This window comes from Coffea arabica, chromosome 10c (assembly GCF_036785885.1).
Source record: "Coffea arabica cultivar ET-39 chromosome 10c, Coffea Arabica ET-39 HiFi, whole genome shotgun sequence".
NCBI lineage: Eukaryota > Viridiplantae > Streptophyta > Magnoliopsida > Gentianales > Rubiaceae > Coffea > Coffea arabica.
Window position 1 is genome coordinate 12085843 of NC_092329.1, and position 24493 is coordinate 12110335.

Here is a 24493-nt window from a genome sequence, read left to right on the forward strand (position 1 = left end):
GAAATATGGTTTCAAGGAATTAAAAGGAGCAAGGGACGAACCTCTTGGGAAGGATTCTGTCAACTAGTCAACAGGAGATTTGGAGACAGAGAGAGGAGAGACGAAGTGGAGGAATTCAACAAGCTTCACCAAACCACTAGTGTCAAGGACTACCAAGAGAAATTTGAGGAACTGAGTTCCTTGATGTTAATCAGAGATCCTCACCTATCTGAATCCTACTTTGTTTCCAGCTTCATCAGCGGTATTAAGGAAGAGATCAAGCCTATGGTTAAAATGTTGAAACCTGCTACCTTACTTGAGGCCTTCGAGATTGCAGAATGGCAGGAACAGTTATTGGCATTCAATGGGAGGAATACCAGAAACTTTAGGACTTGGGAGCCTGGGGAAAGCTCCAAGTCCCACAGTGCTACCGTTGTAACCAAACCAGGGGGGAAAATTTCAGAACAAGTTGGCCAAAGGAAGTGGACTCCAGAGAGTACAAACCAGGAACATAGGAAGATCTCCCCTCAGGAGATCTTACGCAGGAAAAACAATCACCTGTGCTTCAAGTGTGGGGAGAGATTCAGCCCAGGTCACCAGTGCAAATACAGACACTTAAATTTCATTCTAGAAGAGGATGAGGAAACTGAATTTTTGGATGCCATTGGGGAGCAGGATGAGCAGACTGGCCATCCAGGGCAATCCGTGGATATATCTCTACATGCATTAACAGCCTCTATCAAGAGAAAAACCCTCAAATTGCAAGGGGTGTTGAAGGGACAAACGGTATCTATTCTGGTGGATACTGGTAGCACTAACAGTTTTCTGAATGCAGCTTTACTGGAGACCATGGAGCTAAGGACAGCTAGTATGACACCCTTAAAGGCAACCATTGCTGATGGAACCACTATTTCCAGTGAATTGTTCTGTCCACATGTAACCTGGAGTATCCAGGGGTACAACTTTAATTTTCCTTTGATAGTCATGGGACTGGGAACGTGGGATCTCATACTTGGAGTGGATTGGATGGTGCAGTACAGCCCTATCACTTTTGATTTCCAACAGCTGTTGATCAAGCTATCAGAAGAAGGGGGCGAGATGGTATTGGAAGGGGTAGCTGAGCAACCTTCAATGAAGCTTATCAGAGGTAAAGCAGTAAGGAAATTCATGCAGCAGAAGCACAGGACCAGGCCAACCGTCTGCTCTGTGTCTGAGGGAGGTAACTTGAATGGCGTAAGTCCACTTCCCAGTGAGATTTCTGAATTATTGCATGAGTTCTCAGATGTGTTTGTTGAGCCTACACAGTTACCACCAGAACGAGCACATGACCACACCATCCCACTGAAACCAGATGCCCAGCCTTTTAAACTCAGACCCTATAGGTACCCACATTCCCAGAAAACAGAGATCGAAAACCAAGTCTCAAACATGCTTCAAACTGGCATCATTAAGCCTAGTACCAGTCCATTCTCTTCCCCTGTCTTACTGGTCAAGAAGAAGGAAGGCACCTGGCGTTTCTGTGTAGACTATAGGTACCTAAATGACCTTACCATTAAAGACAGATATCCCATTCCAAACATTGAGGAGCTCTTAGATGAATTGTTTGGCTCCAAGTTTTTCAGTAAAATCGACCTCAGGTCAGGATATCACCAAATCAGAGTCAAAGCCTGTGACATTCATAAAACAGCTTTCCAAACACACCAAGGCCACTATGAATTCCTAGTGATGCCCTTTGGCCTGACTAATGCGCCTGCATCTTTCCAAGCTCTCATGAATGAAATTTTTCAGCCATATCTTAGAAAATTTATCCTTGTCTTCTTTGATGATATACTAGTCTATAGCCCGGATTTACAATCCCATGCTAACCATTTGAGAACCGTGTTAAGAATTTTGAAATCTCACCAGCTGTATGCCAAGATGTCTAAGTGTATGTTTGCTCAGCTGAGAGTGGAATACTTGGGCCATGTCATATCCTACAATGGGGTTGAGATGGATGCTGCGAAGGTGGAGTGCATTAGAGCATGGCCAGTACCTGCAACTGTGAAAGCCTTGAGAGGTTTTTTAGGCCTTACAGGTTATTACAGGAGGTTTGTACAAGGCTATGGGCAAATCTGCAAGCCTTTGACTGAGTTGTTGAGGAAAGACTCTTTTTGTTGGACTGAATCAGCTGCTGAAGCTTTCCAGAACCTTAAGGATATCATGAGCACTACTCCTGTGCTCAGGATGCCTGATTTTACTAAACCGTTCGTAGTAGAGACTGATGCCTGTAGTCGAGGCATTGGTGCCGTGTTAATGCAGGAGGGACAGCCTATAGCATATCTCAGTAAGGCTTTAAGTCCTAAGAATTTAGGACTGTCCATATACGAAAAGGAGCTGCTAGCAGTTGTGATGGCAGTGACGAAATGGAAACATTACTTGCTGGGGTACCACTTTGTTATTAAGACTGACCATCAGAGTCTGAGGTTTCTGCTAGAGCAAAGGTTGAACACTCCATTACAGCACAAGTGTTTGACAAAGCTCCTAGGCTTGGATTACGAAATTCAGTACAAAAAGGGGGCTGAAAACAAAGCTGCTGATGCATTGTCTAGGAAGGGGTTTCCAGAGGAAGACTCTTCAGGTGAAATTTGCGCCATCACTTGTGTCAAACCCCAATGGCTGACAGATGTATCTGAAAGTTATGAAGGTGACTCAGCATGTCAGGACAGAATTGCCCAATTACTGGTCGACCCCACTTCGGTTACTGATTATGAGTACGCAGATGGAGTTCTGAGGTTCAGGAAAAAGATTTATGTGGGGAGTCATGGTGATCTGAGGCATCAAGTCATTCAACAGCTACACTGTTCTGCAGTAGGGGGTCATTCTGGACAGTTGGGATGTTTTAAGAGGCTAGGTGCAGTTTTCTATTGGCCTCGGATGCGGAAGGATGTAGCTGACTTTGTCAAACAGTGCGATGTTTGCCAAAGGAACAAACATGAGAATGTTCCCTATCCTGGGTTGTTGCAGCCCCTACCAGTGCCTAACCAAGCGTGGTCTCAGATTAGTATGGATTTCATAGAGAGTTTACCTCTCTCTGAAGGTACCGACACTATACTGGTGGTGGTAGACAGGTTGACAAAATTGTCCCATTTCATTCCTCTTAAACACCCTTTCTCAGCAGTAGAGGTTGCCAAACTGTTCCTCACACACGTCTTCAGATTGCATGGGCTACCAGAGGTTATAGTTTCAGACCGAGACAAGCTTTTTACCAGCCTTTTCTGGCAGGAATTATTTCGACTAGTTGGTACTCGATTGAACTTCAGCTCAGCTTACCATCCACAAACAGATGGTCAGAGTGAGCGTGTCAACCAGTGTTTGGAAACATATCTGAGATGTATGACTAGTGACAGGCCTCAGAAGTGGAAATCCTGGCTACCTTTGGCTGAGTGGTGGTACAACACAAATTACCACACTAGCCTTCAAACGACCCCCTTTGAGGCCCTTTATGGTTATAAGCCTAATCATCTACCCTTGGGCTTCATTTCTGATACCATTGTCCCTGCAGCTAGTGACCTTGTCAGGGATAGGCAGGCTGTCTTACAGATTCTTCGCCAGAATTTGACGCAGGCGCAGCAACGCATGAAGTATTTTGCGGATAGAAAGAGGAGTGAACGAGCTCTGGAGGTTGGTGATATGGTCTACCTGAAGCTTCAACCTTATCGACAGCAGTCAGTAGAAGTGAGGCGTTCCTTGAAACTTGCCTCCAAGTACTATGGTCCCTTCCCTGTCATTGCTCGCATTGGGGAAGTAGCTTACCGACTGGAATTGCCACAGGGATCCCGAATTCATCCAGTGTTCCACATTTCGATGCTTAAAAAGAAGGTAGGAGGTTCTCAGGAGGTCATGCCTGCACTACCACTGGTTGGTCCTGATGATCAAATTCAGGTTGCTCCGGAAATGGTTCTCAAACGAAGGGCTATTCTGCGAAATCAATTACCTGTGTCACAGGTTCTGATCAAGTGGATTAACCTGGGGTTCGAGGAAGCCACCTGGGAGGATCTCGACTTCATCAAGAACCAGTTTCCAGAATTCCATCCTTGAGGACAAGAATGCGCTAAAGGGAAGGGTATTGTCAGGAACACTAGGTAAAGCGACGTAGCTTTGGGGAATGCGGAGTCGTTTTGAAGGCAGCTCAGACTTCTGGCACATACGGTGTCGTTGCACTTAAGAAGTTAGTTGGGAATTCTGTTGCAGTTTGTTATAGTTAGTTGCATGGTTAGTTGTCAGCTTCAGTCACGTTGCATGGAGGTGTAGGAAATTTCTATAAATAGCCAAGTATAGGAAAGGCTTGGCAGACAAGATTCATTACAGAAATATTCTCAATAAGATTTCCCTTACTTCCCTCATTTTCTCTCAATTCATGTTCTTCCCTTCCTATTTCCCTCTTATTATTTCTTCTTCTGAGAAATTATCAGGTTAAATCCTGACAAAGCTCTAATTGTTGGCTCGGACTGGGTTTATTATTGAGTAGGCTAAGATACACCTGCACGTTAACGAACAACGGTCAAATCTATCGGTATTTTGGTGGCAGTGGCACTAATTATTGGTTGGACTAATAACAGGAGATTGTTGTTTTTTTTTTCCTTGTCAAAATAATAACAGGAGATTCCACCGATGCTGTGGTGTTATACAGTAAGATTAAAATCATCGTTGAACGATGAAATAAGTGTTTTACACCCTTGAATTTTAATAATTTCAAATATTTAAAATGTAAACTGCTATCATCATCGTTGAGGGAATGGTTTCTCTAAAGAAATTATAGAATTTTCTTAATTTTTTTTTATACTAGTGATGGATCACGTTCTTCGGACGTGAACATGATGCTTTTAGATTTTTTTTAAAAAAAAAATTTAAAAATCAATTGTTTTGAAATAATAAATGTAATTGAGACAAAAACATGTGATATTTAATATTTCTATTTTTTTTTTCTAAACTCGGTTTGCCATAACCAACATAATTGCAGAAGCAATAAAAGCATTCTCTGTCCCAAAAGCACTTTTATTTTGTAATAGTATCAATATTTTTAATCTTTTATTTTTAACCCTCCTACATTTAAAAATTATATATAATCCTCTCATGGTTTGGGTTAATGTATTACCATTAGTTTTTTGTTAAAATTAATGGTCAATAGTAAAAAATCAAAATCAAATTAATAAATTGACAAATTTATCCTTTCATTACTTCTTTTTTCCTCCAAATATAAAAAAAAAAAGAAATTAAAAAAATAGATAACTAAGAACTAGAAAATACCATTAAAGATTTGGTTTAAAAACCTATAGTAATATTTGCAGTCAAAAAAATTTTCTATTTTTATTTATTTATTTTATATTTCCCTTCCATCTTTTTTGTTTCTTATTTCCTCTCCATCTTTTTGGCATTTGGAGAAAATTAAGATTTATAGGCCATAGTATAGATTTTCAAAATCATCTTTTTTCTTATAATAACAACAGAGAAAGGGAGGGAAAGAAGGAAAAGGAAAAAAGAAAAAAAGAAAGAAAGTAGTACAAGAGTGAATTTGTCAATTTATTAGTTTGATTTTGACTTTTTACTATTAATCGCTAGTTTTAACGGAAAAACTAATGATGATATTTGACCTAAGGAAGTTATCTAAGATTTTTAATTCATAGGAAGATTATCTAGTAGAGCACCAAATCACAGGGGATAAAAGATAATTTATCCAAAAGTAAATAACTAACTTGTTTTTGATATTATTGTACTATGGTTAGGATTTCAATCTTTTATGATGGTCACTTCACCTGTAATGAAATAAGCGGATTTCCAACGGCCAGATTTGGATCGGTTAACAGGGAGGCCTTTGTAGTCAACATTTGCTTGGGCGACGTCGTCTGGTAATGCTGGAGCTTCGATCGCGTCGGAAAGGTTGCCCTCTGTGGCTGTGGAGGCCCATATGTGAAGTAGAGCAACCGTGCTCAGCTAGCTAAGATCACTAGACTTGGGAACTTGGGTTTAGTTTCAAACGCGCAAGCTATTATTGTTGACGGTTGAAAATATTTAGGGATTATTTGAGAAACCTCCCTTGAGGTTTCTAACAGTCTCACTCCCTTCCCTTAAGATTTCAAAAATATCAGAGACCTCCCCTAATAGAATATTGGGTCTCAATTCTTACATCATCATGAGTGAAATGACTCAAATACCCACATAACTTAGCAAATAGTTTGCAATTATTTGGACAAATTTACTTAAGTTAATTATAAATATGATTAATGTAGTTGACGACAATTTAGAAGTGCAATATGGACCTATTCTTCCCTTTGCATTGCTAAATGTCTTCCTTCTCTTTGGTTACTCACATCTTCCTCTTCAGAACCTTCATATTATTCAAAAAATCTATAATTTGTGCAGCAAAAGTACCGCTTGTGTAGATTCCATTCACTCTCAAAAATTTTAATTCTCGCTTGGCGATTACATCAACAATACCTGTTTCTAATTGTAAATGATGTAGGTGAATTCCAAAATTCACCTCTATTGCTTCAACTGGCAATTTATGTGTGTGTTTGTTGCTACTACAATTGCATACTTCATTTGCTGCTATTACTTTTAACTCATCCAACACCAAGCACTTTAATTGCATAGAGGCTGATACACAGAGTCCTATCTTGCTGCTTCATTTTGCTCTTATAAATAGTTTGTCGAAATGGCCATTGCACGTAGATGTTAAAAATGACAAGCAGAAACAACCGTTGGTTTCCACGTGTCAAACTGAAGTTCAAACCTTCCTTGAGCCATTAGTTCCACTTACAATCCTGAACCTTCATTCTTGTTAAATTGTCCAAGTACTGTTCATAAGAAATTATCTCACTAATGCAAGACTTGAGGGCATTTGTGGTATCAGGCCATGTTCTCTCTCCAAACCTCAATTTTTTATTGTTTCTCTTTTTGAATTGGGTTGGATTTGATACTACCTATTCACTTTTAGGGGAAGTCTTTGATATTTAGAAAACCTTAGGAGAGGACAGTGAGACTGTTAGAAACCTTAAGGGAAGTTTTTGAAATTTTCCCAAATATTTATTGAGTAGGTAAGATACTCAGACATGGTAACGAGCAACGCTAAAATTTAGGGTAAAATACCCAAAAAAAAAAAACTCTTTGTGGGTTGTTGAATGTTCAATTTAATTCTTTCTGATTTGGAAACCTACACATAGTTCATTGTGATTTCGACTAAATTGAAAATTGGACGGAAGACATCCAATTTGATGATTGTGCATGAAATGTCAATATTGCCCCTACAATACATGAAATGCTTTCCGTTCAATTTTCAATTTAGTCAAAACTACCCGGAGCTATAGTGTAAATCTTCAAATCGTAAGGAATTAAATTGAACATTCGGCAAATCACAGTGAGTTCATTTAGATAGGGGCAATATTGAAATTTCATATACAACCATTAGATTGAATGCTTTTTGTCTAATTTTCAATTTAGTTGAAACCATAGAAAGTTATAGCGCAGATTTTTAAACCAGAGAGAGTTAAATTGAATAGTTGACAAATTACAGGGAGTATTTTGGTGGCAGCATTTCTAGTTTGGGAGCATCACGGAAGTTACAGACAATTTCTAGCCACTCATTCTAATTTGGGTGCCCGGACTAGTAGCTTGTCCGGGAGCAATCGTCTTGGTTATTTCACATTGTCTTCTCTTTGCCCTTTTCTTTTACATTTTACATGTTCCCAACTCTATAATTCTTTGCCCTGCCCATCTCTACTCTGCTCCAATTCCATTCTCCTTAATTAAGAGAAACTGGGAGTCAGGCAACAAAAAGGAGCAGATAGGTAGAATCTAGTGGAGGAAAAAAAAAAATTCTAGATCTTTGAATAATTAAGTATAATTAACCAACTACTCTTATCCAACTACTTTAAGAGTAGTTGGCTAGCAAGAAGAGTTTCAAGACTGTCCATAGGTGTAGGTCAATTGGTCAAATCTTTTGACCTGCATTCTTGTTAAGGATTTTCTGAAAATTTCACAAGTAGGTACAAAGATACTCGTTTGGTCCGGTAGCGGTTTAGTTTCTTCCGAATTCTCCATCGATCCCTTTGAAAAACTCTCTTTGGATATAGGTCAATGAATCGAATCTCTTGATCTGCATTCTTATCCAAGATTTTCTGAAGATTTCACTAGCAGGTGCAAAGACATTCGTTTGGTACGATAAAGGTTCAATCCCCTCTGAATTCTTCATTGACTCCCTTGGATCCATCACTTCCTCTTAATGTAAAGTAGAAATAGGTGTCAAATAAAATTTCTCATGTTTGGAAAAAATGAATAATTAAGTATAATCAAGGAGCTAAATTTGCTAAATTAATAAAACTGTCTTGATAAGCGTATGTGAGTGTGAAACTCACAGCATGTGGCATCCTATTGCTGTTCCTCAGGATAATGGTTAGCCTTAACAAACTAACACTTGACATCAATGAAAATTCTACAAAATGGTAAGAGATTTCCGCCATTTGATGGTAAAAGTCACGTCGATTGATATATTGAGGACTTGTAATTGAACACGGAACTCAATGACATCGATGGCATAGATTTTGAGGTGACACTGCCCCAATTGCACAATGGTACCGGTACAAGTTGCAATATTGCAGATCCTAAAGTAGAAGAAATGGAAAACAAAATATTAAGGAATAGCTTTGACTGAAAAAGGTAATTAACAGGCCTAATGATTAGACAACTTGTCAAGTTCAGTAGGAATGCATCGCAACTTAATGCATGACAACTTAATTGGGCCGAATCCATCCCACAAAGATTGTGGAGTGGTTCTGGTTTGAGGTTCTCACCCGTATTTCTAGTCACCAATTAACTGGATAATGTTGATTTGTAGACTCCACCTTAAATTGTACTTTGTATCAGAATTTCGATTACCTTTGAGTGTTAGTGATGGGATGAAGTTTTTTATCTTTTTTCTTTTGATAAAAACTATTGGGATGAATTTTCTAAAGCAATTGAGAGGAAATTAAGTTGATTTATCATGTAGTTAGTGATCGCATTAGAGGATGATTAAGAAAAGGTACAATTAGTTATCAGCAGAAAAGGAATGCAAAATTTTGTTATTTTGCAGAAGATAATTAGTGGTAGATATGCCTTGAAAAAAATCCAAGTTAACAAATACTGAAAAGAGATTATTAATTAGAAGAGAAACTTATTGAAACTGTTTCCACATTGTTATGCTTAATTTGTAACAAATGAAAGTGAGTAATCGGGATAATTTGAGTTTGTGGTCAATAGGATCTATTGTTTAATATGTTACGTTACTTGTTGCATTTATCTATTATATGGTAATTTGCGCTCATAATTCTGATTTGGAAAATAAAAGTAAATGGAGAACAAAATATGCCATTGAATGAGTAAGAACTTCTAAATTCTGTGACCTTGAAATGTGCAAAACACTTTATTCTTACAAAGTAACCCACAGAGTAATTTTTCTAAGTGAAATTTCAATAGACATATTGGTAAATTTAGTAATGTTGGAAGAAGTTCAATATCCCCACCATCCTGTGATACTAAGTAGGCTTTGACACAAGATTTGACGTCAGCCTCGTATAATACGCCAACAATCTCTCAGGGTCAGGAAGATTTTCTTTGATGATGGGCTCTTCCTTGAAATTCTTGACCCATGCGTGCAAGCTTGGTAAACGACTTGGTTCCAAAACCTTGATCCCCACCAACTGTTCCATGGGTTGAATCCAACAGGCAAACCAGGCAAATATCAAGTCCACCATATTGATCGAGTTGCCACCAAAAAACTTCTTGTCCCCAAGAGCTTGCTCTTCAATAATTTTCAGAAGGTCAAACATTTGTTCTGCTGCCTCTTTCTTGCCATCTCCTCCTCCCCAGAAGAGGGATCTAACAGCACTACGTCCCTAAATCATGATAATTTTTTCAAATCATCAGAAGTTAGTTAAGCTAATATTATTTTAAGTAAAAGATTAACATGATCCTTTTTTTTTTTAAATAAGAGCTTGCCCCAAAGCTATCCAATTCAATGTTTTCTACAATGTAATCCTATTCAAACCTGCTTGCTTGAAAAGCCAGAAGATAAAAGGCTATCTAGGAGTTTTGCGAGGATGAGATTACCTTGTCCGTTGCAAAATTTATCCAAAACCGAGCTACAGATCTCTCATAGGGATCTTTTGGCAGCAGTGGGTTATGGGGCCACACCTCTTCAATATATTCAAGGATTACAAGGGACTCAGAAATGGGTTTTCCAGCATGAACCAGCACGGGAACTTTCTCGTAAACTGGATTGTAACGTAACAGCAACTCACTCTTGTTAGCCAGGTCTTCTTCTATGTAATCATACTCGATGCCCTTCAATTTCAGTGCCCATATCACCCGATAAACAAAGGGGCTTGGCCAAAATCCATGAAGCTTCACTTCGTTGTCCATTTGATCTTCTAGGGGAATGGAGTGCCAGGCTTAATTTTTCTTTATAGGAGCAGTGATAGACTAATAATAATGCATTTCAATGTCAAGTTGTTTTTAATATTATAATAAATGATTGCTTTTCTTGCAATATTTCTAGTTTAGTCAGCAATGGCGGCCTAACATAGTCAACAAAGATGAGGGTAACGAAAAAGCCAAAAGATAATCTTTGTTTATACAGTCATTGGAAGGTTCCAAAGACCAATGTGTAAAGATGATTTGATTCCTTAGAGGGGCAATTCAAACAGTACTTTGAGGCAGACATGTAAAGCCATGTTTGTTCAATTGTCACAACTAGCAATGCCAAAATTGATTTCCACAGGTGAATGAGTCAATAAAGATGGTAAGATTGAGCTGCAAAAAGACAAAACAAGGTTCAATGACGAATCACGGACCAACAAAACCAAGGAAAAGGAAGGAAATTCAAACAATGCCCCTTTTGGGGCTCTTTAACCGCTATCAGACTCGCTGGTTATTGAGCATTAAAAATTTCAGCACAGTTTCAACTACCCCTCAAAAGTCTAACTCCATCCTGCAATCAAAGGGCAATTAGCAGCTCATCTTTGCCCTCTCCATTGTGAAGCCCAAACAACTGATAAAAGATTGCGAAAATCAATGAACCCTTAGAACAAGAAATGCTTCCGTGAAATTGCAAACATGTAGTACACCAACTCAAGTCAGTTAAAATTATATAGATTGGCAACCGCAGAGTGATGTGGTGCAGCAAAACAACCAGCCAGACCTTTCCTTCAGTTGCACTTGAAGTTTCACAGAGAAGAATTTCAATTCCAAACCAAAACTATTTTAACAACCTCAGAGGCGAGCTGCACTGCATTTGGGATGACAACTTAATTTTGACTGTAGCAATTCAACCTCTCAGATTTTTTGTCTACAAGTAACTTACCATTGATCCTGCTGGAGAGATTGACTCCCAATTTTTCCTGCAGTGTTCCTAATTTGTATCCCTTTTAGAAAACGCTAGCGAGAGTTCCTCAACTATAGACAAAGGATTGAGCAAAATACATGCAGGCAGTGAATGCTAACATGCAAAGTGCAGCAAGAAACCAATAAGAGTAATCCAAATGTGCGCGATTCAAGAAGTCTGCAAACCAACCGTCTTGATCCCCTCCACTTGTGGCTTTCTGAATGACAGAGATTAGAAAACTACTTAGGAAACTCCCTACTCCAAAGATACTGAGGTATAGAGACATACCTATACTTCTCAAGTCACCAGGAACCTGATCATAGAAAAACTCTCGTAAACCAACCATTGTAAATACTTCTACAATCCCAAACAACATATATTGAGGAGTCAACCAGAATACGCTCATTGGAACTGTAGCATCTGGCAAATGAACCAGCCCATATTCAAGAGCAGTTTCAAGACGTTACCTCTCAACTAAAGCAGCAATCACCATGTATACCACAGATAATAATAGGCCAAGCCCAATTCTTTGACTTGAAGCGCTTCTATACCCGAAGGTTTCGCAGTAATAACTCTGGCAACAAGGACCAAAACCCGGTCATAGATGGGAATGAAGATGACAACTGAAACGTTGATGAAAGATTGTAGTGCAGCAGACGGTGCTTCAAAACCTGAGCCAAGTGATCTGAATCCTTTCTTGGTGAGGTGAATGCTTGAACAAATATTACAGCATAAGACAAACATGTAAACCATATCAGAATCAGCCTGAAAATTGCTTTTGCATCTTCAAGCTCACTTGTCATGCAAACTTCCCCCTCATCCTTGGAACCATCAGGTGTGCAAGCAGTGCTTCGTTAAGAAACCTATACCAGAACTCAGATTCAGTGACCGTGCAAATGAAAATTTTAGTACTTTGCAGACAAAGAGCATCTCAACACTAGGATATTTAAGGAAAATTACTACTTCCCTTAGTGAACATTTAAGGAAAATTTCTCTCTCTCTCTCTCAACAAGACAACATCACCACGCTTCAGCAGAAAGGTCAATTTGAAACAAGAAAAAAGTCAAGTATGACTACAACTCAAAATAGACATATTGCTAGAGGGTCTTCCTCTATGTTTCAACTTCCAGATGTTCTCCTTCTGAGTTCTTGTTGTATGAGATCAAACAACTTTATCGAGAAAATTAACTGTAACATAATCAGGTGAAAAGTACTCATTGCAACTGCATAAATGGTAGGTAATAACCAGACATTTTAGCCTGCTTACTTGAATTGTTGAGAACCTTGATGAGACTGTGTTTCCCAAATTTGCTCTTCACTCGGAACTGAACTTCGCCAGTTCCTAGCAGCTTTAACAACCCCAGAACCAATTCCCACGAATGGGTTTTTCTCATCACTTTTGCTGCTAAATCTGTAGGTCGTAGTTTGCAGCAAGAAAATGGCTAGTGCAAATCCCATAACATGGATTTTGATAAATTTAAAGTTTAGCAAGTACCCCTAATTATTTTATTTGAGGGGATGCAATACGTAAGTTTTGTCGTTTGAGGGGCACAAACTATTAAACTATAATTAAAGTAAGATACAATTAGTAATAATTTTAAACTACAAAAGAGGATTTTAAATATTTGCGGAGAACAACTGTCCACCGTGAAATGTTTATAGCTCCACGATTATAATTGGAAAAACTTTGCTGTGGCACAATATGACAGGTGCTGTCAAGCTGTGATAACATATCAATTGACAAAACATACAGCATTGTAAATTCGAGTATCTTTTCAAGCACATTAAAAGTTAAAAAATCGCATCCCAAATAAAAGAAAAGTAAAGAAGGCGCCTTGCAAAGATAGAGCACAAAGTACAACTACGGAGTTACTGTTAAACGGCAGTAGAAAGTTCAAGTTCAACTAACCATGATATACAGCAATGAAGAGATTATGACGGTCCAATATCGACCCAGAAACGACTCGGCGACGAATGCACCCAAGAGCGGCAAAAGCAACGCTGTACCGAACCAAGCATTCACGTTCTCCTCTGCTGTAGCAGCGGACTGGCCGAGTGGGCCGGTCAAGTAACTGATCAAATTCGAACTTATTCCGTGATGAGCAAACCTCTCTGCCATCTCCATACCTGCATTAAAAACAAATAATTAACCTGCAGTATTTCATTTTATCATAGTACGGTGAGGATGTTAATACTTTATGATGGTTACTTCACCTATGATGAAAGCTTCAGATTTCCAGCCCCCGGATTTGGACCGGTTGGCAGGGCGGCCTTTGTAGTCAACATTTCCTTCGGCGACGACAATGTTGTTTGGTAACGTCGGAGTGTCGCTGGCGTCGGAAAGGTTGGCCTGCGGGGCTGTAGAGATTGCCATGCGTGGAGTGGAGTAGCTGTGCCGAACTCACTTGTCAAGTTCAGTAGGACTGCAATGTCAACTTAATTGGGCCGAGCGTTGTTGGGATGAAGTTTTTTCTTTTTTCTTTTGGTAAAAACTATTGGGATGAATTTCTAAAGCAATTGGGAGGAAATTAAGTTGATTTATCATGTAGTTAGTGAACACTTTAGAGGATGATTAAGAAAAGGTGCAATTAGTTATCAGCCGAAAGGGAATGTAAAATGTAGTAAATTTGCAGAAGATAATTAGTGGTAGATATGCCTTGAAATAAATCCAAGTTAACAAATATTGAAAAGAGATTATTAATTAGAAGAGAAGCTTTATGGAAACTGTTTCCACATTGTTATGCTTAATTTGTAACAAATGGCAGTGAGTAATTGGGATAATTTGAGTTTGTGGTCAATAGGATCTATTGTTTAATATGTTAGGTTACTTGTTGCATTTATCTATTATATGGTAATTTGCGCTCATAATTCTGATTTGGAAAATAAAAGTAAATGGAGAACAAAATATGCCATTGAATGAGTAAGATCGGTGAAGATTGTGATGCATAATTAAAAAGGTATTTGCTAATATATTAGCAAAATCCATTTAACATGGATTTAATTTATATGTGTTTCTAAATTATCCAGTGCCAATTTGTAAAAATCTAACCACTCTCATCTCTTTAGAATGAAGAAAAATATTCTGTAGTTCCCTAAAAACACCTAAAATTAAAATTTAAACATAAATTCGAGTAATTTTTTTTTCCTTACAGGGTAGGATTTAAAAAGTAGAGAACAAGAAGGGGGATTTGAATCCAAGACTTCTAAATTCTGCAACCTAAAGATGTGCAAAACACTTTATTCTTACAAAGTAACTCTGTGAACCACATAGAGTAATTTTTCTAAGTGAAATTTCAATAGACATATCGGTAAATTTAGTAATGTTGGAAGAAGTTCAACATCCCCACCAGCTAATAAGGTTACCATCCTGTGATACTAATTAGGATTTGACCTTATCCTCGTATAATGCTCCACCATTCTCTCAGAGTCAGGAAGATTTTCTTTGATGATGGGCTCTTCCTTGAAATTGTTGACCCATGCATGCAACCGTGGTAAACGACTCGGTTCCAAAACCTTGATCCCCACCACCTGTTCCGTCGTTTGAATCCAACAGGTAAACAAGGCAAATATCAAGTCCACCATATTGATCGAGTTGCCACCAAAAAACTTCTTGTCGCCGAGAGCTTGCTCTTCACTAATTTTCAGAAGGTCAAACATTTGTTCTGCTGCCTCTTTCTTGCCATCTTCCCCTTCCCAGAAGAAGGATAGAAGAGCACTACGTACCTAAACCATGATAATTTTTTTCTAATCATCAGTAGTTAGTTAAACTAATAGTATTATTTTAAGTAAAAGATTAACATGATCCTTTTTTTTTTGAAATAAGAGCTTACCCCAAAGCTATCCAATTCAATGTTTTCTACAATGTAATCCTATTAAAACCTGCTTGCTTGAAAAGCCAGAAGATAAAAGGCTATCTAGGAGTTTTGCGAAGATGAGATTACCTTGTCTGTTGCAAAATTTATCCAAAACCGTGCCACAGATCTCTCATAGGGATCTTTTGGCAGCAGTGGGTTATGGGGCCACACCTCCTCAATATATTCAAGGATTACAGGGGACTCAGAAATGGGTTTTCCAGCATGAACCAGCACGGGAACTTTCTTGTAAACTGGATTGTAACGTAACAGCAATTCACTCTTGTTAGGCAGGTCTTCTTCTATGTAATCATACTCGATGCCCTTCAATTTCAGTGCCCATATCACCCAATAAACATAGGGGCTTGACCAAAAGCCATGAAGCTTCACTTCTTTATCCATTTGATCTTCTAGGGGAATGGGGTGCCAGGCTTAGTTTTTCTTCTTTATAGGAGCAGTGATAGACTAATACTAATGCATTTAAAGGTCAAGCTGTTTCTAATATTATAATAAATGATTGCTTTTCTTGCAATATTTCTAATCCTGCCAGCCTTTTAATAGCTCAGTCAGCAATGGCGTCCTAACGCAGTCAACAAAGACGAGGGTAAAGAAAAAGCTCCTGCAAGCCCTCTTTTACGTCTTCACAGCCAAAAGATAATCTTTGTTTATACAGTCATTGAAAAGTTCTAAAGACAAATGTGTAAAGATGATTTGATTAAGCAGGTGAGGGGCAATTCAAACAGGACTTTGAAGCAGATATGTAAAGCCATATTTCTTCAATTATCACAATTAGCATGCCAAAATTGATTTCCACAGGTGAATGAGTCGATAAAAATGGTAAGATTGAGTTGCAAAAAGACAACAAGGCTGGTGGCCACCACCAATGTATTAAGACTTGGTGGGATGGGTGACAAGAGTTCAAACCTTGCCTTCCATCAATTTGCCACAATTAAATGTGACCTTACTTAAAAAAATATGCACTCGTCTAGTCCGGTGGTGGTTCAGTTCTCTCCGAGTTATTTCAGGACTTTTTCAGGCCCTCCCCTCCCCATAGTGTAGAAAACTATCGCATCGATAAAAAAAAAAAAAAGAGTTGCAAAAAGACAAAACAGGTCAATGACAAATCACGGACCAACAAAACCAAGAAAAAGGAAGGAAATTCAAACAATGCCCCTGCATTGGCCCACGTTTGGCCCATCTGTTTGCCTGATTCAATGATGTCTTAAAAGCAGATTTCAAGACAATGGATTTGAATTACAGGAAAACAATCTCTAACCTATAACTGTAACAGAGTGGAGAGGTCATCTTTGCCCTCTCCATTGTGAAGGCCAAACAACTGATAAAAGATTGCGAAAATCAATGAACCCGTAACACAAGAAATGCTTCTGTGAAATTGCAAACATGTAGTACACCAACTCAAGTCAGTTAAAATAAGATAGATTGGCAACCGCAGAGGAAAAGAAAGTCAAGAGAGGAAAACATTTAATGACACTAGCAGGACTTTTACAGTCAGAATGGAGCACAGCCAAAAGGGACAAGAAACCAAGTCCCTGTTATCAGTCCAAAGTAGTAACATCATTTACTATCATATACACAAGACAGAATGCTAAAAACACATAAACAAATCAAACAGCCATTGCAATTAGACAAAATACCTCAAAGAAAGTCAAGGGAGCTATCTTATCTATCAAAACTTTCTGGGTTCCGGACCAAAGCTCATTCCAGTAAAATGTGACAACATTTGACATAACGTCTATAAAACCAAAAAAATTCGAGAACGAAGGTTGATCTGCCCAGGCCAATTAAACTATGCTCTCAAAAATTAGATAGTAACAACAACATTAATCACAGTAAAACATAGTCAAATCTAGGAAGGAAAGGGGGTGGTGGGTATGCTATTTAGTAACCAAAATGTAGAGCAATGAAGCAAGAATGATAGTACGATATCAGCCCGGAAACGAGTCAGCAAGAAAGGCACCCAAAAGGGGCAAAAGCGACCCCATTCCAAACCAGGCGTTGACATTCTCGGCCGCGGTGGCGGTGGACTGGCCCAAGTGTCCGGTCAGGTAATTTTTTAAATCCGAATTTATCCAGTAATACGTAAATCTCCCAGACATCTCAACGCCTGTATTAAATTGATGAAATTAACATCAAATTTGCTAGTAGTAAAAGAATTGGGATTTGGGAGTTGAAACTTACATATGATAAATGAAGCGGGTTTCCATCCACCGGATTGGGATCGGTAGACTGGAGGACCCTTATAGTCGACTGAGCCATCAGCGACGTCGTTGAGCAGCAGAGTCGGCGTCGGCATCGGCAATATCTGTTCCGGTTGACATAGGCGATAGAGTTCAGTCATGTGGGGCTCTGACTCAGCCGGTCAGCTCAGCACACTTAGCTTGAAGTGCGGCGGCGCTCGTCCTCTGTGAGAGCATTAGGACGTAGTTATTAATAGTATTATTTTTTATTTATTTATTTATTTATTTTTTGTCAATACAGGAGTGTTCGGATCAATTCTTACGAAGTCCGACTAATCTCCTGTGACCCGACTAATAGTATTATTTTTTAAGTGAGATAAAATTTGCCTTATTATGGATCGTTGCATAAATTGAGTTTTAGCATTCAAATCCAACTTGAAATATTAATTTTGGCATATCAAGGATGCAGTCCAAATAATTTGATTTGACTTAACAAAAAAAATATAATTGAAAAATGTATCGAGGCAAACTTTTTTTTTTTTGGGGAAAACTAGCATTTCAATTTTTCTGCGACAAGCAACAATCCAAACAAGTCCTTAATTTTTTTGATAAGGTCAATAGTTGATATTTGAATTTGTGATATCTGTACTATTTTGAGAAAACATGCCTGTGGGCTGTGGAGAACCTAAGTGGAGTGGAAACTAATTGAGCTTTAATCCTGGTCAGAGTTTACTTGGTCAAACCTCTAAAAAGTAGCTGGAATGACTTAATGAGTTTGACCTTGAGTTATCGCTTACATCGGAGTAGTTAGAAAACTGGCAAACATATATAATTGGGTTTTTGAATGTATATCTTTTATTTTTTTATATTTATTGTTATGAAATGTTTTTTGTATCTCTTGTTTATAATTATTACATTAACCTCTGTTGAACCCGATATAGGTACAGACTTGATGGAGTTCATCTAAGCTGTCTCAAGATTAAGTTTCAAAATACAATTAGCTCAACCTCTAGAATTCGGCTCACACTTGAATGGATCCGATTTTCAAATGTCCAATGCCCAAATTATAGAGCTCAAAATTCAAGTAGTTTAGCCGGTGTCTAGCCCGAGCTATTTATGTCCATGTTTTGTGTCTTTTTATCTTCACTTTTGGACACAAATTATATGGCCTTGGAAAACTGCCTCCGAAAGAGGGGTACACAAAAAGGCCTTGGAAAGCTTTTGTGTGTGGAATATTTGGTTAAATTCATTTTGAAGCAGAATTCCTTGGAATTTGAGTAAAATTTAGAAATGAGTAATAGTTTATCTTTAGTAAGTACAGAAGTATGCAGTACCAAGTATCTCTGATGCTCCCTCCTAAACACAAAATCTCAACAGTAGTGACTCGCAATCAGTTATCTAGAACTAGTTAACTTATAAAATTCTCTCCTAAATTTGATGAAGATACTAAGAGGAGCCACAGAAGTCTAGATGCCTTATAACCTAGTACAGAAAATACCCCTCCTCTGTTGATAATTAAAAAAAAAATCCAAATTAGGGTATAATGTGATATCATGAAATCTGATTTAAAATTTAAAATTCTAATTCCCAATTTGACACCAAAGTTAGTAAACTATGGGATGAATATAATATAAAATATTATACATACATATATTATATGAATTTTTTCTCAAAAGTACGATAAAAGGTTCGGTATAAAAATAAGTATTTGATAGAATTAAGTATATAAGTTCGTGTATGAATAGTATGAACATATTTGAAAGTTATGGAACTAAAAATACGGATAAATTTGCCATAGTTTTCAAAGACAATGCTACATTTGTACCAATTTTAAATTTATCTTTATGTATGAGACATTAAATTTTTCTCATTAAATTTATGAAAATTTTATCACATTATTATCTAAAATATGCATGTATCTACATTTATTATGCTATACATCACTCTTATTTTGTACATAATTCAAAAGTATGTCATTATCCTTGCTCAAATTTTAAAATCTTTTGAAAAATTAAAGTATAATTGGTGAAGTACATATCATGAAATCACCTTTAAATTTTAAAGTGCCATTCTCAATTTGGCAACACATCTAACCGACCAACCACCCTTCCCATCCTGATCCCTGACTTCCAGCCTTCCACATGCCTCAACAACACACAGTCACACACCAGAATGGCTGTCACCTCAACCTGACTCATTCCAACATTCCGCACTGTAAAACAAAAGTCGCCACTGTCAGTCAATTCAACACATTTCATCTCTGTTCGCCCAAACAAAAAAGGGAATACAGGAAACAGAGACACGTTAACTATCAATGATGCCCTACTAATTAAGCACAGCTCCACAAGTCATCATCTATCATGTGGGGCTTGTGCAAGGCATTCTGTTCCTATTTCAACCTCAACGGCAACCTTAAGTGCCAGAACCACAAGAAACAGAGCAATCAAGAGAATCTGCTACCCATTCGAATCCCAGATGAATACGAAGACGTCCCACCACTTTCTTGTTGCAAGATGTTTTTAGCATCTTGGCTATTTGGTTCTAGTAATAACGCTAGTGCTTTTGTTAAGTATTTAATTCTAGCCCTTTTCTCCCCGTTGCTTCTTCCTTTGATTTGTGCCACGTTTCCGTTTCTTTGTGCTTTGGAGCTGTTCTTCCACCTCAGCCGCTGGAGGTGTTGGAGGAGGAGGAGGAAGAGCAGCCCGGCTGCTGAGGAGGGTTGCGCCGGAGATGGGAAGATCCGGGGGGAAGATGGAGGAAACGGAGAGAGGCTGTTGGAGCGGTATCTTGAAGATCAGCTGATGCTTGTTGCCAGATCTTTGTACGGGGACGATGATGATGACGAAGAGGAAGAGATTTTAGAGGCCGATGTAGAATATTTTGGTAGTAAAAGCCCTTCTACGTAATTTTTTCGGGGTGGGGGGGGGGGGAATTGGAATTAGTAAAAGTCTAAAACAGGTGATGGCATTTGTTCTGTTTTGCAGGACCATTTGGTTTCTTGACATGTAGTTTAACTTTACGTGTATATAAAGGTCAACATTACTTGACTTTTTTGCGTGGGACTGGATTCCTTAAAGGCATTTATGAAAGCAAATTTGAGGCTTTTTCATGCTTTTGAGTTGAGATGAAGTTTTCTACTTTGGGTTGTTTGTAATGTATATGAATGTAACTGAAGTTATAGAACATATATGGCAAGCTTTATTAAGTTACAATTGTGTTTGGGTTGTAAATTATTTGAAATATTTTTACTGTAACACTTTTTTGTGATGTAATGTATGTGAGATAAAAAGATAATTAAGAAAATAAAAAGATGTATTGAAAATTGTAATGGTGATATAAACAAATATACTTGGACAAATAATTTCCCGTCCAAACGCATAATTTTTCCTTTTGTGATTCTTAATTTTTGATTTTTTTTTGGTTTAAGAATCCACTAACTCGTGACGGTAATATCTTATTATATAATAAAATGTACGTAGGAGTTTGATGTTAATAAAAAGTGTTAACATTTTTCCTTTCCAAAAAACCCTTATAACATTTACTATTATTTATTTAAAAAATTTTCTATTGTTATATAATTATCACTACATAACTATCATTACACTTGTCAATTAGCTGATTAATTAATCTATTAATGAACATTGTATTCCTTCAAAAAATCTCTCTAACTAATTTTTTATTATTTATTTTTTAAAAATATACACACACAGTGTGTGTCCCACCCGTACCATAGCTGTCATAATTGTTATCATGGATTCATCCACCAACTTTTTCATTTTCACTTCACATATTATTCTTTTAGCTTAGCCTTTATCTAACCCCTGCTTTCTTCTTTGTATGGCTGTGTTTTTGACCTCCTCCAATTCTCCTACAACATGACCCTGAGCGTTACCCAGTGGAAACTACCTAGTTTGTGTGTCTCTCTGCTATTTCTCCACTTCTTTCATTATTCTTCACCCCAGAAAACCTGCCCAAGCTGTGGCTCTCTACAAATTCCATATCCATTAAGCACCAATCCTACCTGTGGTGATTCAGATTATCATGTACGTTGTGACCCAAACTCTCAGAAACTCTATTTTGATTCCCTCAACGGGAGCTCTTACCTTGTCCTCAGAGTTATGCCTTCTTTGCAACGCATGGTTTTGCAACCATCACCCTGGGTGCCTGGCACTTGCATCACTCAAGACATGCCAAGGAGTGAGGGATTCTGGTTGAACCAGACACTCCCTTTTAACCTAACTTCTTCTAATACTATATTCCTATTCAATTGTTCACCTCGTCTCATGGTCTCTCCTCTCAATTGCACTCCATCTAGTCTTTGCCACAGGTACCTGGAGAGCTCTGGACATGTTGATGAAGAACGTGCACCAAAGTGTGCAAGTGGTCCTAAACCATGCTGCACCTTTATTGCTGGTGGCATGCCATCAGCATACAAGATAAGGCTGCATAGTTCGGGCTGCCAAGCATTTAGAAGCATCCTTCACTTGGATGCTGAAAAACCTGCAAGTGAGTGGGAGGAGGGACTGGAACTACAATGGGCTCCCCCAGCTGAACCCCTCTGCAAATCCCAAGTTGACTGCACTGGGCCTTCGACATGTTCAACAGCTGGTAAATCTGGCAATCTTCGTTGTGTTTGCAATAAAGGATATTATTGGAATCATGGCTCAGCAACTTGCTTGACGAAGAACAAGAAGACCTCAAACTCTAGTCTCGCTCTGAAAGTTTCTCTTGGGATTTCTGCATTTTTAACTTTTGTTGTGGCACTAACTACGTTTACTTTGAGAAAGTCAGTCAGATTTTCTGGCCAGACGAAGCTTGCTAAAGCAAGAGAAGACATGTTGAAGCTTGAGAATGATGGAAAATCTGCAAGGATGTTCAGTTTCGAAGAGGTAATAAAAGCTACAAATGGTTTCTCTAAAAACAGGATTTTGGGGAGTGGTGGATTTGGAGAAGTTTATAAAGGTGAGCTTCAAGATGGAACTGTTGTTGCGATAAAATCAGCAAAGGTGGGCAACGTAAAAAGCACAGAGCAAGTCCTCAATGAACTACGCATACTTTCTCAAGTCAATCACAAGAACTTAGTAAAACTTTTAGGGTGTTGTGTTGAAGCTGAACAACCACTGATTATTTATGAGTACATTTCCAATGGAACCCTCCATGACCATCTGCATGGCAAATACTCCCATTCTCTGGACTGGAAAACAAGATTAAAAATTGCTTTAGGAACTGCTGAAGCATTGGCTTATCTGCACTCAGCAGCATATACTCCAATCTACCACAGAGACGTCAAGTCGACAAACATACTCTTAGATGATGACTTCAATTCTAAAGTGTCAGACTTTGGGCTATCAAGATTGGCTTGCCCAGGATTGAGTCACATATCCACTTGTGCCCAAGGAACATTAGGGTATTTAGATCCTGAGTATTACCGCAACTACCAGCTGACTGACAAAAGTGATGTTTATAGCTTTGGGGTTGTGCTCCTAGAAATTTTGACTTCAGCGAAAGCAATTGATTTTTCACGAGATGATGATGATGTAAATTTAGCCATTTATGTGAGTCAGAAAGCTAATAGTGGCCTCATCATGGAAGTTGTGGACAAAAAGTTGCTAGTAGAGAAACCTTCAGTAGAAATGATGTCTAGTATTAGGGCCTTCTCTGAGCTTGCTCTTGCCTGTTTAAAGGAAAAGAAGGTGGACAGACCAAGCATGACTCACATCGTTCAGGAACTTAAATACATCACTGAAATGGTAAATCAGGAAGAGGTTTGTACTAACATGAGTGTGTGAATATATCTTAGTATCTTTCGAAAGGAATGCAATAAAGTGCGAATATCCAGATAATCTGTGGATATGAGGAGAATAAAAAGGTATATGTATAGCTAGAAGACCATTTCAGTTTTCATGATTCAAGAAGTCTGTAAAGGGATTCTGCATATGGATACTAGTGGGATGCAAAGACATGAAAAAGATATGCTTTGGGATCAGATGCTTACTTTGAGTGGAAAGTAAGTATTGAATTGAAGGTCTTAGGTATGGAATAGTGGCTTGAGAGGTCTCAAATTTGCGGTTTTAGATCTGGTCCAAGGATCCGTCTTGGATCAATCAGATACAGCACCAGATCCTTGAACCCTTAATGTGTAGAATCAGATTCAGTCCCAAATTCTCCAAAATTCTCCTACCAATTGTAGAACCATTGGCAAATATCATGTGTAATTGTTGGTATTAATTGGATAAATCGAGTATGGAAATGTGGCCTAAAGAAGAATATATTTTGCTAGGCCATTAAGTTTATACAGGTGGTTTCCTTGGAGTCTTAAATTGGATAAAAGTACCATACCAAAAAACAAGCCATTTTGTAATCTTGAGTAATTTTTAAAATTTTATCTAGTAGTAGCTGACTTTTTCTTCACTTAATTCCTTCAGAGACCATTCAACTCTTTTAATGGACTCAGTCTCTAAAAGAACTTGTTCATAGAATTTGCGGGTCTTGAATAGGCATTCAGATGTATAATAATAGTCATTGTGAAAGTAGGTTTGGATCAATTTTGCAAAAATTTTTTGAAAAATAATCTAGTTTAGTTTTGGTAATAGAAGCCTTCCTTTCTTTAAGAAAATAATTTTGTAAATAGGAAGAGGTATTGGCTTGAATAGGGGTAGAAATATTTGTCTAATCACGTGTTTGTGGAGGTGTTTCTGATTAGAAAAACAAGAATTAATCTTCTATATATTGACAATGTATACACTTTCACCATTAAATATATAACACATAATTCAAATTTGAGTTTGATATCTAAATTTTACATATATATCGTGCATCCAACTGTGATAATATATGCACCTGTCAGTATATATAAGATTTACTAAAAATAAAAAGGTCGTAAAATGGGTAAGCTTAGGCTATTTGAGTGAGTGCTTGGACAAATATCTTTAGAGTAAAAGGCGTTGGGCTCGATGAGGGTGTAGTTCTTGGTGTAGTAGGCCTTGGACTTGCGGAGTTAGGATAGCTTAGCAATGGTCTGTTAGGCCTGCAATCAAGCTATCTTGCCATTACGTTTCTAAAATTCTTGA

General features: G+C 38.0%; 3 protein-coding genes and 1 pseudogene across 3 annotated transcripts; 1 reads left to right on the plus strand and 3 right to left on the minus strand.

The window, feature by feature from the left end:
* Window positions 1–9358: 9358 nt before the first annotated feature.
* Window positions 9359–10525, minus strand: LOC113714513 (glutathione transferase GST 23-like). The gene is made up of 2 exons (XM_027238397.2): window positions 10102–10525; window positions 9359–9887 (listed from the first exon to the last, which is right to left on the minus strand). Exons 1-2 carry the CDS (start codon window positions 10411–10413, stop codon window positions 9528–9530), a joined length of 672 nt encoding a protein of 223 aa, XP_027094198.2. The 5' UTR covers window positions 10414–10525; the 3' UTR covers window positions 9359–9527.
* A 113-nt stretch (window positions 10526–10638) lies between these two features.
* LOC140004465 (protein NRT1/ PTR FAMILY 5.10-like) lies at window positions 10639–13748 on the minus strand (annotated as a pseudogene).
* An 813-nt stretch (window positions 13749–14561) lies between these two features.
* On the minus strand, window positions 14562–17657 carry LOC113714514 (glutathione transferase GST 23-like). The gene is made up of 3 exons (XM_072068970.1): window positions 17425–17657; window positions 15316–17350; window positions 14562–15097 (listed from the first exon to the last, which is right to left on the minus strand). The coding sequence occupies exons 2-3, from the start codon at window positions 15625–15627 to the stop codon at window positions 14750–14752; spliced, it is 660 nt and encodes a 219-aa protein (XP_071925071.1). The 5' UTR covers window positions 15628–17350; window positions 17425–17657; the 3' UTR covers window positions 14562–14749.
* A 3464-nt stretch (window positions 17658–21121) lies between these two features.
* Window positions 21122–23716, plus strand: LOC113714512 (wall-associated receptor kinase-like 20). Its single transcript, XM_027238396.2, has one exon. The coding sequence runs from the start codon at window positions 21299–21301 to the stop codon at window positions 23210–23212; it is 1914 nt and encodes a 637-aa protein (XP_027094197.2). The 5' UTR covers window positions 21122–21298; the 3' UTR covers window positions 23213–23716.
* The last annotated feature ends 777 nt before the right edge of the window (window positions 23717–24493 follow it).